General features: G+C 26.2%; 1 protein-coding gene across 1 annotated transcript in view; it reads right to left on the bottom strand.

Annotated features, from left to right (window-relative positions):
- Positions 1–11,827: 11,827 nt before the first annotated feature.
- Positions 11,828–15,318, bottom strand: part of LOC145836670 (ATP-binding cassette sub-family C member 4-like) — a 28,278-nt gene continuing 24,787 nt past the window's right edge. Inside the window, exons 26-30 of the mRNA XM_082944455.1 lie at positions 13,683–13,772; positions 13,078–13,250; positions 12,583–12,688; positions 12,221–12,370; positions 11,828–12,102 (exon numbers count right to left, since the gene is read on the bottom strand). Coding sequence (XP_082800581.1) covers positions 12,067–12,102; positions 12,221–12,370; positions 12,583–12,688; positions 13,078–13,250; positions 13,683–13,772 — 555 coding nt within the window. The 3' untranslated portion in view covers positions 11,828–12,066. The remainder of the gene's footprint in view (positions 12,103–12,220; positions 12,371–12,582; positions 12,689–13,077; positions 13,251–13,682; positions 13,773–15,318) is intronic.

Here is a 15,318-nt window from a genome sequence, read left to right as displayed (position 1 = left end):
TAAGCAGAGCTCTCAAGAAGTTTTATTTATTAAATGCTATTAATGTTAGATTTTTTACGTAAAAAACATAATATAAGTTTATATCATAACTCTAGCAAAGTAAAAAATACTAAAACTACATAAAACTGTGAAACTAAAACGTATTGGTTAAATAAAATTAACAAAAAAGCTAGTTTTATGAATAGAAGAAAACTAAAAGTAATATTTTAGTTTTATAGCTGTTTAGAATAGTCGACTTGTTTTTTTTTGTGAAACTAATTACATATAAAAATAAACTTTGTGAAACTTATGTTAAAAAAATAGAACAGCAATATCTAAACAAATTATATGATTTGCATAAGTCCCAGGTCTCAGCTTTTTTTAGCCATATTTTCAATAGAAAATTTTTAAAAACGAATGCTATAGAATTTAATGCAGAGAATTTAAAAAAAATTTCTATACAGGTCATAATAACCACAACAATTACGATGAAAGAAGTTTTATATGCCGCAACATAAAATCATATTAATGCCGTAGAAAGTGTTGAGTACTGTAATAAAGTTCTTACTAAGATGTTCTGTCCTGGACAAGATCTTAAAAGGTGTCCGTGGTGTGCGACCCGATAACCGAAAGGTTCTTCGTGCACCAGGTTCTAGGACCAAATATTTTAAGCGTCTTTTTTATCGTTCAATAAACTATACTAAGGCAAAAAAAAAGTTTTGCAGTTTATATTGGGTTTCAATAAAATTTATATACCTCACAGTACTTCAGTTGCAAAACGATATACCTATATGTGTTTTTTTAGTAGCACTAAGGTTAAAAATTTTTGAAGATTTCAAAAATGTAATTATACCTGTGCTACTAATTTTAAAAAATTCGCAATACAACGGGGTTTATCTCTTAGTTAAATCTTGTTTGACCACTTGTTACTGTTAAGTCAGAATAATTTTATCTTTACTTTTTTAGTTTAAAAGTTTTTTCAGTTTTAAAGTTTTTAAAGAATACGTTAGAGTTGGCCAACGTTTTTAGTCGGCGAGTTGAACGTAGAAAATTTAAGTTCTTGGAGGGCTTGAGCGTTTCAATTTCACTATGTTCACGAAAGTTACTTAATTATCCTATTCGATTCGACAAAATACTAGTTATATGTGACTTTTTTTTTGCTATATCTTGTGTAAATTTCAAATCTCCCACAAATTGAACCTAAGATTATTTACTTTGCTTTCAATTTCACATCCCAGAACATCTAGTGTAAGTTTAAAAAACTCGTTTTTCAAGCCAAAATTACAGTTTGCAGTTTTACTTTTCGCGGGCCGGATCCCACTTTAAATTTGTAAATACTGACTGGACGGCCATTTTCACTCCGTGGGTCTTACGTTGTTCCTCCTCTTTAAAACGTCATCATAAAATAACGATTAAATTTTGACACTCATGTAAGTAGAGAAAAAATATTAAAAAATATACAACAGTTAATACGTACATAAATGTAAAATTTTTGTAATTAAAAAAAAAATTATATTGTAATAACTGAATAAAAGTTAAAAATACCTTGTTTAGAAGCATTAAAAACATTTAAAACATTAATTAATAATCAAAGAAATAATGTATACTTTTAGTAGTAAAAGAGAAAAAGTATCAGTGATGTGTTACCTTTCTAGCTTATAAATACCTTTGTTTAGTACATACTTTTTTATTAGTAATATATACTAGATATATTTGATGTTTGCAAGTAAAGCTTTAGTGTAATAAAAAAAATCTGCAACTATTTGTCTAAAGTAAATTCTTTGTAAGTAATGGTGTTCTAAAAAAATCATTAACATTTAATTTCAAAGTATAAAAACAAAAATGATGTTATATTGAACGTTGATCTTTTAATTTTCAGCACATTATGCCCAATAATCACTTACCAACCTAGAACAAGATTAATTACGACGTCCAAATATGCAGCAGTGAGACCGTTTCTTGAGTATGAAATGTTCAAATTAAATTATGCCACAGTTCAAGCAATACTTTAATTTTGTATAAGTTGAAGGCGGAAAATTTGAGTAACAAACCTGAGGAGCAGAAGTGAAGTTTAGGCGTTGTAACTAAACTTATTATTTTAAGACTTTATTGTGCAAACTAAGCTTCGGTCAAAGACCTCACCAGTGCTAGAAAAAATTAAAGATATATAACAGTCATGGAAAATTTGTATTGTAAAACTGTAAATAGTTTAGGCGTTGTAAATATTATAGAAAGAAAGTCAACAGTACTCTGAAAATCATATAAATTTTAAAGTAATCATTGTAGAACCGTGTCGAGTATTTGGGATTAGAAAATTTATTTAGGTTTTAAGTACATAGATTTAAATAAAGAGTATCTGTAAAAAGACAAAATGATTAAAAAGATATTTAGCCATACTAAAGATTCCCTAATATTGAATATAGAACAAAAATGAAACTATTTTGTTTTGCATATTGTTTAACTGTACATGATTAAAATGTACAATAATTTTTCAATAAAAAGCTGGTAGTTATATGCTAAAATTTACTTAAAAAAAGGGGTTACATGACAATTCAAATTCGGACAGTTCAAATTCTTAAAAAAATATTTAAAAGACTATATCTCAGAAAGTAGTAAAATTAAACAAATACATATGTAGATTTTATTGATATCTACACGCCACTTTTTTCTTTTTTGCAAGATCTAAAATATTTTGAAGATATTTTAAAATTACTAAAAACAACTTTGTGTTTTACTGTATTAAAGACATATCTCAAATAATTAATTAATTTTTTGCAAAAATAAAAAAAATGGCTTGCAAATATTAATAAAATTTGTATAAAAACAAATTATACAGTAATCTTCCTTTATTCTACCAACATATGTTTCTGTGTGTCAACGAATCAACACACTTCAACTGGGTTCTGTAAAAAAATATTTACTGTAATGAGAGAATAGAAGCATAGAATAAAGTATGTGTATACATGTTTTCATAAGATATTTTCTACAGATAATAGTTATTACTATTTTTAATATCTCTCTAATTAATATTTTAATATATATAATGATTTAATATTAAGTATTTATTTTTCGATAATTATAGGTAAAATACTTAATATTAAATCCGACTGTTATAAAACTATATAATATTTATGATTATTAAGTCTAAAATAAGTAAAGTAAGCTAAATTACACAACAAAACTACAAATTATAATATAAACAAACAACTCACGTTAATGGGAAAGATAACCATTAACGTGAGTTGTTTGTTTATATTATAATTTGTTGTTTTGTTGTGTTTTTCAAACACTTTTACTAGTTACGCATTTTAGAATTCTAAAAATTTCAAAAATAAAAACTTTAATTTTTGTAATATTGCTCAAATTAGGTTTATTATATATTTTTAATATAAAATATGTTTATAAATGTTAACTCACCTCTCTATATCTCTAGAATTTGTAAACTTATGTTCTTTGGCTAATTGATAAATATTTATACCACAGTTTATCAGAAATTTTGTTAACAATAAGAGGTAAAATAAAAAAAATTGTAGTAACATAAACAATTTTTATTAAACATTTTTCATATATTTCATATATTTTTGTTCAAAAGAAGAAATCCATTACAACACCAAACGCATATATTTGTAAAAGGCTATAGAAACTAATTTTAATATAGACACCATACCATTTGTTAATTGTAAACAAATGCCTAATTATAAATTGAACTTGCTAAATAGAATAGAGTATAAATGTAAAGTATCAAATAAGTCGCGTATAAATAAAGATAAAGATAAAATTTACTTATTATTAATATTAGTAAAATTTTTCTACAAGTATTATTATTTTATATAAATTTAAATCTTTTTTTTATGTATCGTTTTATTTTATGTTTTCATGTTTATAAATAAAGTAAACAATTGTTAAAAGTGGGAAAGTCCCAAGTATGCTTTTAACTAAAAGCAATATCAATAAACAGCCATTATAATAAGTATATTTGATATCTCTCGTATCTTTACGATTTCTAATATCTTTACGCACTTTTTCTGTGGACACAATGTGCGTAAATAAGCGAGAGGATACTGTAGATAAGAATGTAGAGTTTTTCAGAAAACGTCGAGATGAGAAAAAAACATTGTAAAATTACAAACTTGTTCAAGAAATCTACCCAAAGTATTGAAGATGGACAGTTAGCTTCTTATTATCTGTCTCTCATAGTTGCTAAACAAGGACTGCCTCACACCATTGGAGAGAAAAACGTTTATTACTGTCTTAAAAACAGTTCTGGAAAAATCATTCATTATAAAAACACCAGTAATGTTTTACGTTCTATTCCTTTAAGCTACAACACTGTGAAAAGATGTATAGAAGAAATGTCAGAATGTGTTGAACAAAAGTTAGTTCGCATGATGTGCAATATTTTTTTTTCGATGCAGGTTAACGAGTCCACTTTGCCGAAAAATAAATGTCTTTTTCTTGTTTGCGTGCGTTAAATAGTTGATGATACAACATACAAAGAACTAGCGTTCTCCCAACTAATGGAAACGCATAGCACAGGAAAGTTTGTGTTTGAAAAATTAAAAAATATTTTGAAGTAAATAAAATACTTTCAAAACATCCTATTGGAATTGCAACAGATAGTGCTCCGTTTATGATAGGAAAGTATTGTGAATTAATCACATGTTACAAAGAGTTAAACCCTGATACATTTACTACTAATTGCGTTATACATCGCCAGCATTTAGTTGCAAAAAATTTGAGCGTCCGTTTGATTGACTTATTAAACTTTGTGATAAAAGCTGTCAACAAAATAAAAAGGCATGCTTTACAAAGTCGTCTGTTAAAACAGCTGTGCAATGACAATGATGAGGCTTTTGATAAGTTTATAATGTATACAGAAGTGAAATGGTTACCAAAAGGAAACTGTTTAGAAAAGTTTTTGGCTGTTTTTATATCAGTTATTGATTTTTTTTTCTCAAAAGGATAAGATGTTGGCCAGGGTCAGCAGGCAGTTGGTGGTCGCGGGCCAAATTGCAAGTTTCCAAAGTCTTCGCGGGCCGCAGTTTTAGTTTTAGTGACATTTGAATAATCTTATGGTTTTAGTTTTAGTCACACTAGAGAAAAGTTTTACTTTTATTCACCTTATTATTTAAAATGACTTTTAGCTATACATAGAATGCCTATTAAAATTAATATTCATTAGATTATGATTTACATTGACTAATATACTTTAAAAATATGTATTAATATTGTTAATGAAATATGTACTTTCATAAGCACTTAATAAGTTAAACTTAATACTTTTTTAATTTTACTTACAACCTAACTCTATAAAAACTTACTTGAAAGACAATTTATGGGTTACTTTTATACATTTGTTATATCATCAACAGTTATTTATATTTTTAAGAGTATTTACTTCGGAAAAAGTTTTTGCGAGTTAAATAATTTACACTCATTAAGAATTTTAGTAATTAGTTAACATAATAAAATTAATACCTGTTTGTATTCCAGAAAGCTAAAACAAATGATTTAACATAATTATTTCTCAAATACTTTAATAAAATATTTTATTAGTAATTAGACTTTTACATGGTTGCCACTAAAAATAAAAAATGTCTGAGATGTATCAAACCAGCTTAATCTTATTAAAATTTGAAAAAGCTAATAAATAGTTGTTAATCAAGCTTAAATACCTAGTTAAAATATCATCATTATCAAAAAGTACACAAAGTGTAAGAAAACAAGAAAAAAATGCAATTAGTAAACTACACAACAGTCATAAAAACTATACTGAGAATTGGAAGATTTCTTTAAAGTGTTTGAAATAAAAGCTTAACACACCGGAGTTTTAAAGCTTTTGAAATAGCCTGTTTGTGTATCAATCCAGTTAATATAAAGTTCACTACATAAAGAAATAATAAAGGTTATAACAAGTTAATAACTACATGCCAAAAATGTATAAGTCAGCTGGAATGGACAATTGAGTTTCTTAAACAAGTTTAACAAAAGTATAAAATTTTATTGAGTCATTAGCGAAGTAAAAATTTTTTTTTTATTAAGCATGATAGCAGTTCTTTATTTGCAATAAGAATATTGCATTTAAAAATATTAATTATGAAATATAAGACGAGCTAAAAGAATAAAAAAAGCGTTAGTTAGGAGTTATTGCGAGAAACAATAAAAAAAAATTACCAAAGTCATTTCCGACAAAGCACATTAGTATCTTCAGTAACTACAGACTAATCAGAAAAAATTGTTAAGGCAAGTAATAAAGTAGCAAAATTTACTACCTAAAATGAGTTATCGTTTATAATTAAAAACTTTTATAAAGAATTGATGTTGGCGGTAATGAAAAACTTTTGTTTATTTCTTCAATGACAACATGAAGTCGTGTTTAGGAAATGCATTAAGGTTATAAAGTCGCATAAATCAAATTGAACTTTAATCAAACTGTTAACATGAGAGCACTGATAGAAAAACTATTGCTCATCTGAGAATTTTTATTAGAAATGTTTTTACTAACTTTGACATTTTAGTAGAATTTCTTGGTTTAGTTCCAACGCGAAGAGCACAACAATCGGTGAAATTTTTCAAGTAAAGGTGCAATGTACCAATACGGAGTTTTTGGAAGTACAATTCCTTCTTTTATTTTTAGTATAAAGTTTAATTGAAGTTTAAAAAAATGTCTTAAAACATTTATCAATATTAAAAAATACTGTTAAGCTACTATAATATATTTTTTAATAAAAAAACATTTATTTGGTAATTTTTTTTGAGTCAAATCGAAATTTCATTACTTTAAATGTAAAAATTGTTTGAAATTCCAGGTTTTTCGAAAAATTCTCGAATTCAAGTTTTTTTCTAGAATTTTTAACCATATATTCACAAATTCAAAGCTTTTCCGGGATTCAACTTTTTTGGCAACACTGATTGTTCATTCTTTAATGTACACAATAATATAAATAATATTTTGAATTATATCAGCTGCAAGACTTAAAATTTAACATATATTAAAACTCAAACTAACACTGTGGATTGAGCAAAACATACCTCATAAGTTTAATTTGCCACTCTTTAAAGCAAAAAAGCCAGCCTGAGTCAACAAAAACATTCCTGATATTTTTGTATACAAAAAGAAATTCTAGCCAAAAACTTAAAAAATGGCTTAGTTGACCTGAGATTTGAAGTTTTCAAATAGTAATAGTCTGAGTGTTTGGCAATGTTTAGTTGTTTATTTGCTTGAATTTGAACTATTTTGATTAACAATGTACAAACTTTATAAATTTACCATCCTTATATCTAGTTTATATTAAATAGGTAGCTCGAAAAAACAGCAATTGTGTGTATTGATATTCAAGGCATGAAAATTAACTTAGCTTGAAAAAAACAATGTTTAAAAAATGGAATGTATACCTAACAAAAACTATATTAACTTATGTCATATATATTGTTTTAAATGTGTCTGTACAAATTTAGATATGACATGTATAAATAACAATGTTAGAAAAGTATGCATAAACTAACTTAAACTAACTAAAGTATTAAATAAAAAGTGGTTTAAAATATGAGCATTTTTTTAAGTTGGTGTGCATAGACAACTTATAAAAAATTAAAATGAACCTTACTCTTATTACTATGTTATTTTAAATGTGTTCACACTAAAATATAACTTTTACAAACAAAAAAATTATAAAAGAAACTGAGGTATAAAAAATATTGAAAAATAATATCTAAGCTATAAAGAAATGACACTTTAGTTAATTACTGTGCATTACTTTTGTACAAAATGGAAGATATTTGCACTTAGTTAATTTTATAAATAGGTATTATATAACCAACTTATTAAATCCAAGCACTCTTGACACTATTTTTTCAGATAATTACCTACTGTTGTAAAAAAGAAGTAATTATGAAACTGAGAAATATATCCTGTTAGAACGCTAATCTGTCTTTTTCACATTTTTAAACTAAAGCAGTAATTACTTGAAATTATTTTAAAATGTTATAGAGAGACTTAAAATCAAACTAATCAAATTAAGTCGAATTACCGAAAAAATTTAACTAGAAATATAATTTTGCTCAGCGGGCCACATTTACATGCTCGCGGGCCACAAAATTTTCTTTCGCGGGCCGCATTCCATTAAAAAAAAATAACATGCTCGCGGGCCGCAGATTTACCCTTCGCGGGCCGCAGTTTGCCGACCCCTGATGTTGGCAGACAGTCTTGTTAAAAGAAAAATAGACATGTGAGACATATATGGTAAGGTCAATAATCGGAACAAAACTTTACAAGGTAAAAACTTGAATCTTGTAAAAGTCAAAAGTAAGATAACCAGTTTCAGAAACCAACTTAAATTGTACGAAAAAAAAATCAAAAATAATCAGTTTTCACAGTTTACAAGTTTGCAAAACTTGAAACTTCAAATAAGTGAAGGTGAAGTAGAAGTACTTTCATCTCATCTGATACAGCTTTAATGTGATATTGATAAACGGTTTACTGACGTTTTTCAACTAAACGTCCCGAAGTGTATTATGGATCCCTTCGAAGCAGATCTTTTTGAAGTAAATGTTGACTTACAGAAAACTTTCTCAGACTTACAAACTGACCTTGAACCTAAAATTTGTTTTTCCAAAGAGCTTTATGAAAGCTTTTGGAATCAACAAAAACTAATGCAAAAGTATCCAATCACTTGGCAGGAAGTTAGACTGTTGTTTATAGCTTTTCCTTCTAGCTATGATGTTGATAGCTATGAATCTAGATATTTGCAAAAAAAGGTGACTTGAGGCTTTATTTGACTGATTTAGAATCAGATATAGAAAAACTTGCAAGCAGTCATGAAGCTCATCCTTCACATTAGATTAGACTTCAGTTGCAGAAATTATTTGTTGTAGGGTTTCAATTTTAGTTGATTTTTTTAAAGGTTTCTTATTTAACCTGGTTTGTATTTAAGTAGTCTTTTTATAACAAAAATGTTATTAAGTTATTTATTCTACAACAGGTTTGCTTGATGCCTAATGAATATTAATTACGGTACACTTCCTCTTCAGTTCGCACTTTTTACCCAAAAAAAGTGCAAATTTATAAATTCTTAGATTTAACTTAAATAAAGAATATAATTAACTAAGTATTTATAAAACAAAAAAACTATTACACTTAATATCTTATATAGATCAATCTTTTTAGTGAATCTTGATGCCTAATGAATATTTATTTTATGTTTTAGTGGATTTTACGCTTATTCATAACATTATTATATTATAACATATTGAAATTTTCCATTTTATTAAAAAAATGATAATGCATATTTGAGTTCGCACTTTTTGGTTTTGTTCAAAGTGCAAATTCAAGCGAAAGTCTACTGTATTTATTGAGTGGTTTATGTCTTAAAGTTATTATTAGTTATCTTTTGACTTGGTTAATTTTGTAGTTTACATTTGTCGTTTTACATCACATTAAAAGTTTTTATAGCATAGTAAATAAAATACTTTTTTAAAGATATTTATTTGACAGATAATTGTTATTACTTGTTTATTCTGTATAAGTAAAAAAAAGTAGTCTTGTAAATCATTAAAGTTTTTATTTCAAAAAAGATTTTTTGACTTTGAAGTGTATAAATTTGAGGTCTGTATTTGAAATGTCTTTAACTATTTCACTAACTTTTGATTTTTCACTATTTTCCCCTTTTAAATTATTATAGGTTGATAGCTAGAAAACAAATTCTTTTTGTACAGAATTAAATAAGCTATCATAAAAACTGCTAGTTACAAAACAAAATTTTAATCTAATAAAAATCTTTTAAAATGATTACTTTCTGTTCACAAAATTAGCTGTAAAAACTTTAATTTTTATTTTTTTGAATTTAAATAAAAAAAATAAAATATTGTTAGGATAAAGGTTTAGTTTTTTAAAGGTTGTTCCAAGTAAAATACTGTTTCATGGTATTCTATTACGAAACATATAGCTTAAAAATTTAAAATTAAATTTTTAATTTTACAACTAAATTGCTTATAATATATTTTAGCATTGAAATTAACAATTTTCTGCATTAACAGAAGCTATCGATAAAACCATGTTTCATGTGAGATAATCTATCAGTCAATCAAACTTCCTAAAACTAAAACAGCAATGATGTTTTAATATTTATGTCATTATGTGTAAAATAAGCTGATCATTCTTTTGTAGTTTTTTAATATATCGTAAAATAATTTTAGAATATGTCTATTTATAAAATAATTTAAGTATATTGTGCTACTTAAATAAGTTACTTAGCATTCACTTCTATATGTCCGAAATTCGTTATATAAGAGATTATTATAATGTCAGGTTTCAGTTAAGATTTTCGATGGATAACGTACGGTCCAGATCCAGTCAAACTTCGGCCCGCTAAGTTACTTGAAAACTACTTGTGCAAAACAAATAAAACTTAGCTTTTTGATATTTAATATTATGAAATACGCTTTCAATTTGGTTTTCAGTTCACAATAGTACTTCCTAGATCACAATAATAGTAAACCAGTTTATTAAAATTTTGCTCGAATTTTTTAATTTCTTATATGTTAGTTTTATAAATTATGCAGCCCGCAAGTACATTTTTTTAACAAGTCGATACTAGAAATGATTTTTTAGTAAAAATGACTTGCTGACTACAAAAGTTGTCCACAACTAACCTAAAGGTTTTATTAGTTTCAAAACAATTCATATTTAAACAGAATTGATTACAGATTACAGTTTTTAAATACACTTTACTGGGCTTTTAAGAAAATAACTGTAAATTATTTTTTCAAGCCCTGTAAATTACTTTGAACACAGCCCAAAAGTGCGTGCATAAGAAGTTCCAGACTAAATTACATTTCGAATACAACTTTTTTGACTCAAAAATGCATACTCAAGAAGAAAAAATACTTTATAAAATCATGGGGGGCAATTTTTTTTCAAACTTCTTAAAAGGGAGCGATTTAGTAAATGAGTTTAGCGAACCCTGGTTTAGAGTTTTAACCAAGCTACAAGATACTTTTTACATATTTTAAAAATTCGGAGGCAAAGATAGGTTCCTTATGGGGGCGCAAACTAAAATGGCGAAAAAAGACTACTTTACTAAAAACCTATCTTCTCCTACGTTTTTTGAGATAACTACCTCAAACTTGCAGGAAATGTTCCTTGCAATATTTAGAAAAAACATTCAGAACAAACTTTAAAAAAATGAAAAATAAAAATTTTATAAAAAAATAACAAACAGTGTGATTTTTAGTGATTCGCTGTTTTAATTTGCGCCCCCATAATGAGCCTATTGTAGTCTCCGACTTCGACCTGCTATATCTCAAAAGTCATTTTGGTTTTTAAAATCTTTAAAAAGCAACTTGTAGCTTAGTTAAAACTCAATAAAATAAGACTAAATTGTGAAAAAGGTGATTTACCCCCCTATGCCCTTAACTAACCCGAGTATGTGGCAGCCCTGATATTTCAAGATCAGAAATATTTTGGTAAATAGGTGACCATTGGTTCTGCTTATTTAGATCAGTCATAAATTTAAAAATAATATTTGTTAGTCAGTTTTATATAATGTACACTAGATTATGATAATAAACTCTAAAAACTTTTTGTATAGACCTGAATCAATTTATTAAAGGTTTAAATCAGAAGCAATTTAAGATTGAAATGAAATGATAACACTTGAGTAAAATAATGAATTAACTTGAAAAAAAAAACTTTTAAATAAAAAATTAAAAAAAACTTTGATTTTTTAGCAGATTATTTCTAATTGAAAGATTACTTATAACTTTAATTTACTATTGAAATTATTTTTTAAAACCATTTATATGCAAAGTTATTTGCAAACAGTGGTACAAATGAATAATGACTGTCGAATGCTATAAATATAAAATAAACTAAAACGAAATGTCAAAAATAAAATAAACGAAAAAAATTTGTAAGATTACCTACATTAGACTAAAACTAATAATAAATAATTTTTTCTAGCTAGCAGTAACACAAACAGGGTGTAGTTTTGTGTAATTTTCTGATGTAAGATAAGACCTATGAGCTAGAAAATAAATAATAGCAACTCAAATGTAGCATTGTGCAAACTTCGGGGAGATCAAATATTCTTATTTTTTCAACATTTCTTGACGTTCGAGATGAGCCTGAAATTAAAGTAAAACAGGTTAAATAAGTTTTTTTTTTCTGTTAGAAGTTAAAGTGTCCCAGTGAAAACATTAATACTATATAAAACTCAACAAATGTTCAACTTTTGAAACCAACTTTCTTAGCGAGGTGCGTGAGGTTTTTCACTTCGGATTTACCGTAGGACTCCATGAGGGAGTAGAGGTACGATTTCTTGCTACCACTCGTTGAACTGGTTATCAATTCGTGAGGCTCGCCGAACTCCACCAACTTTCCATAATCCATCACCTGGTAAAAAAATTAAAATAAGAAAAAGCAAAAGATGTAAAATAATTATAACATTTTACCCTTTTTCATTTATGGTTTGAAAAAAAAAAAGTTCACTTTTTCTTTATTTTCGATGCAAACTATACTTTTTTTTAATAACTGTTTTAAATCAAAACTTTCAAGTGTTTCCGCATGGTTGTTTTAAGTTAAAGAATAATCAAACTAAAACCAACCATAACTTTATCACAATCGATGATAGTGTTCAAACGATGGGCTATTGTGAGAACGGTGCAGTCCTTGGAACTGATTCGCAATGCTACTTGAATGAGACGATCCGTTCTGTGTTAAAAAATAATTGTAAAAAAAGTAATAATATAAGTAAAACTAAAAAAGTAAAACACTTAATGCAAAAAAAATTAAGTTTTTTAAAAATCAAGTAGAGCATAATATCAGCACAAAACGTGTTTTTCCTTTTTGTATCTGTATCATTTAAAGACTTAGATTTTAAGTATAGTAAAGAAAAACAATATAACAATAAAAAAAATAAGTAATAAAAAAAAAATACAACATTAACTTTAATTTAAGTAATTAGTTAAAAATGTTCATAACGTTGATTCGATTAAAATCAAAAATACTATGTAATTAAAGATTGAACAATTTTAAAAATCCACTCTGCAAAATAAAATGTTATTTATCATTAAATTTAACAAATACAAAAATTTACTTACTCGAGGTCCACATTAGCTGTTGCTTCGTCGATCATGACAATTTTACTTTTGCGCAAAATGGCCCTGGACAGACAGAAAAGCTGTCTTTCCCCCACGCTGAAATTTGAACCGCCCTCGCTGACTTGCGTGTCCAATTTCAACTTGTACTTTGAAACTCGATCTTTCAATTGAACCTTAAAATAATAAATGATGAATTTATTTGACAAAACTTAGAGATTCATACAATAAATATTTTAATCAAAAAAAAGTTAATTTGGTGTAATGATTTTTTTTTCTTAGCAGTTTTATGAAAAGACTTATGAATATTTCTGAAAACATCTATAATTCTGAGTATTTAAACTTTTAGTATCAAAAATATTGCAGAAAATTTAACACTACTTTTGAACAAAAACATTTTCATAAAGTATTTCTAAAACTTTGTACATTTATAAATTATACTTTTTCAATCATAGCAGAAAAAAAAGTTTCATAGAAAAACTTAAGTTTTCAAAATTATTTAAATTTACTTCATTGGAATTTATAAGAGTTCGAATTTTTTTTTTTTGATATAACACAAAACTCGCTAAAACATAATTTTAAATTAAACTTTAATGTCAATTTAATACTTTTTCAAGAGAACTCCACAGTTCGTCATCAGTAAAAACATCGAAAGGATCCATGTTGAATCGAATTGTGCCGTAGAACAAACGCGGATCCTGTGAAACAATTATTGAAATAAGCAACATTGGATACTTTAACTGCTAATTCTGTTAAGAAACACGTTAAACCAAGCACTTTGAGAGTATGAACTTTAAAATTGCTGTTTAGTTTTCACCTGAGAAAAAATTAAAAACAATACACAGCATTTAAAAGAACCTGCTCAAACCTTATCACAACTATAAACAATATATTTATCACACACTTATTCTAGTTGACAGGAATCTTTCACGACAATAAATAAAAATATGTTTTTTTTAGTTTAATTAAACTAGGTCACAAAAAAAGTACTAAAAAAAATTAGAGAAAATGATAGCATACTTGAAATTTCTATTGTGCATAGTATACTGTAGGGTAGGTGTCAAATATGCACAAAGGGTCACTTTTGCACAAAAGTACATTTTTGCACGAAGATATTTTTGCCCGGGTTGATTATATTTTTGTTTCTTAATTATTTTAATTTCTTATTTTACTTTTACTATCACTGCTACCCCTAACCCTCGGTCAGTAACTGTTTTTTTTTTCTTTGTTATTAATTTTTTTTTGCTACTTAATTTTATAAGTTATTTTTAATTTTTTATTTCTACTATCACTGTTACCCCTAACCCTCGGTCGGTGACTTATTTTTTCTTGCTTTGCTTTATTATTTTATCCTTTTTTTTTACTCTCGTGCAAAAATTACCCTCCATGCAAAAATGACCCTCCATGCAAAAGTGACCCATTGTGCATATTTGACCCGTTGCCACAATATATATATAACTAAAATAAAATACTATTGTGTGAATTAAAAATAATTTTTCAAAAAAGCAATGCAGATTTCTTTCAGCTCTGTTTTTGTATATAAATTTAAGTTACTTAATTATAAAATGGAAATCTTGAAAAAATTTCATACAAAACCCTTATAAATCTATAAATGAGGTTTTTTAATAAATCTAAAGTAAATCTTTCGATAAACAATAGTTTTACTATTTTTTATCTCAAAACTAAAATGAAAAAATATTTACAAATTTAAATTTCTAACCACATTCATAAAGTCGTAGCCTTTTTTTAATCAGTAACCTATTAACTCAAAAGAGGTAGTCAAGTAAGTCTTCATTTTTACTTATTTTTTATTTATCTGACTTGCAATATTTTAACTATCTATCATTAATTTAATTAACTTCCATCTTTTAAAATAGGTTTTGAACATACGTCTCTTTTATTTAGAATTAGAAAAACAACTTCATTCTTTTAATTAACAGTTTCATAATTCCAATACATTACAGAAAATTCCTTTTTTAATGTTAGTACACAGTGCTGTTATTAAAAACAATTCAACAAAAGTTAAAAAACATTAAAACATGTTTCAGTTTTATTAACTTTAGTCAAATTAATTTGCAAAGAAAAAAATATTTATATCACAAAAAGAAAATATTTTTAGTTAAAATGATTTTAATTACAATATTTACTTTTTTTTAATTTGACGTTTGTTAATTTATTTCCGTTTTAGACTAATGAAACTTTTAACACGTGAATTAAATAGTTTTGAAATAGTTAAATAAATTT

Source organism: Thalia democratica, chromosome 5 (genome assembly GCF_965202585.1).
Source record: "Thalia democratica chromosome 5, ktThaDemo2.hap1.1, whole genome shotgun sequence".
In the NCBI taxonomy this organism is placed as follows: Eukaryota; Metazoa; Chordata; class Thaliacea; order Salpida; family Salpidae; genus Thalia; species Thalia democratica.
The sequence above is the reverse complement of the archived record's forward strand: the minus strand, read 5'-3'. Positions and strand labels throughout refer to the sequence as shown.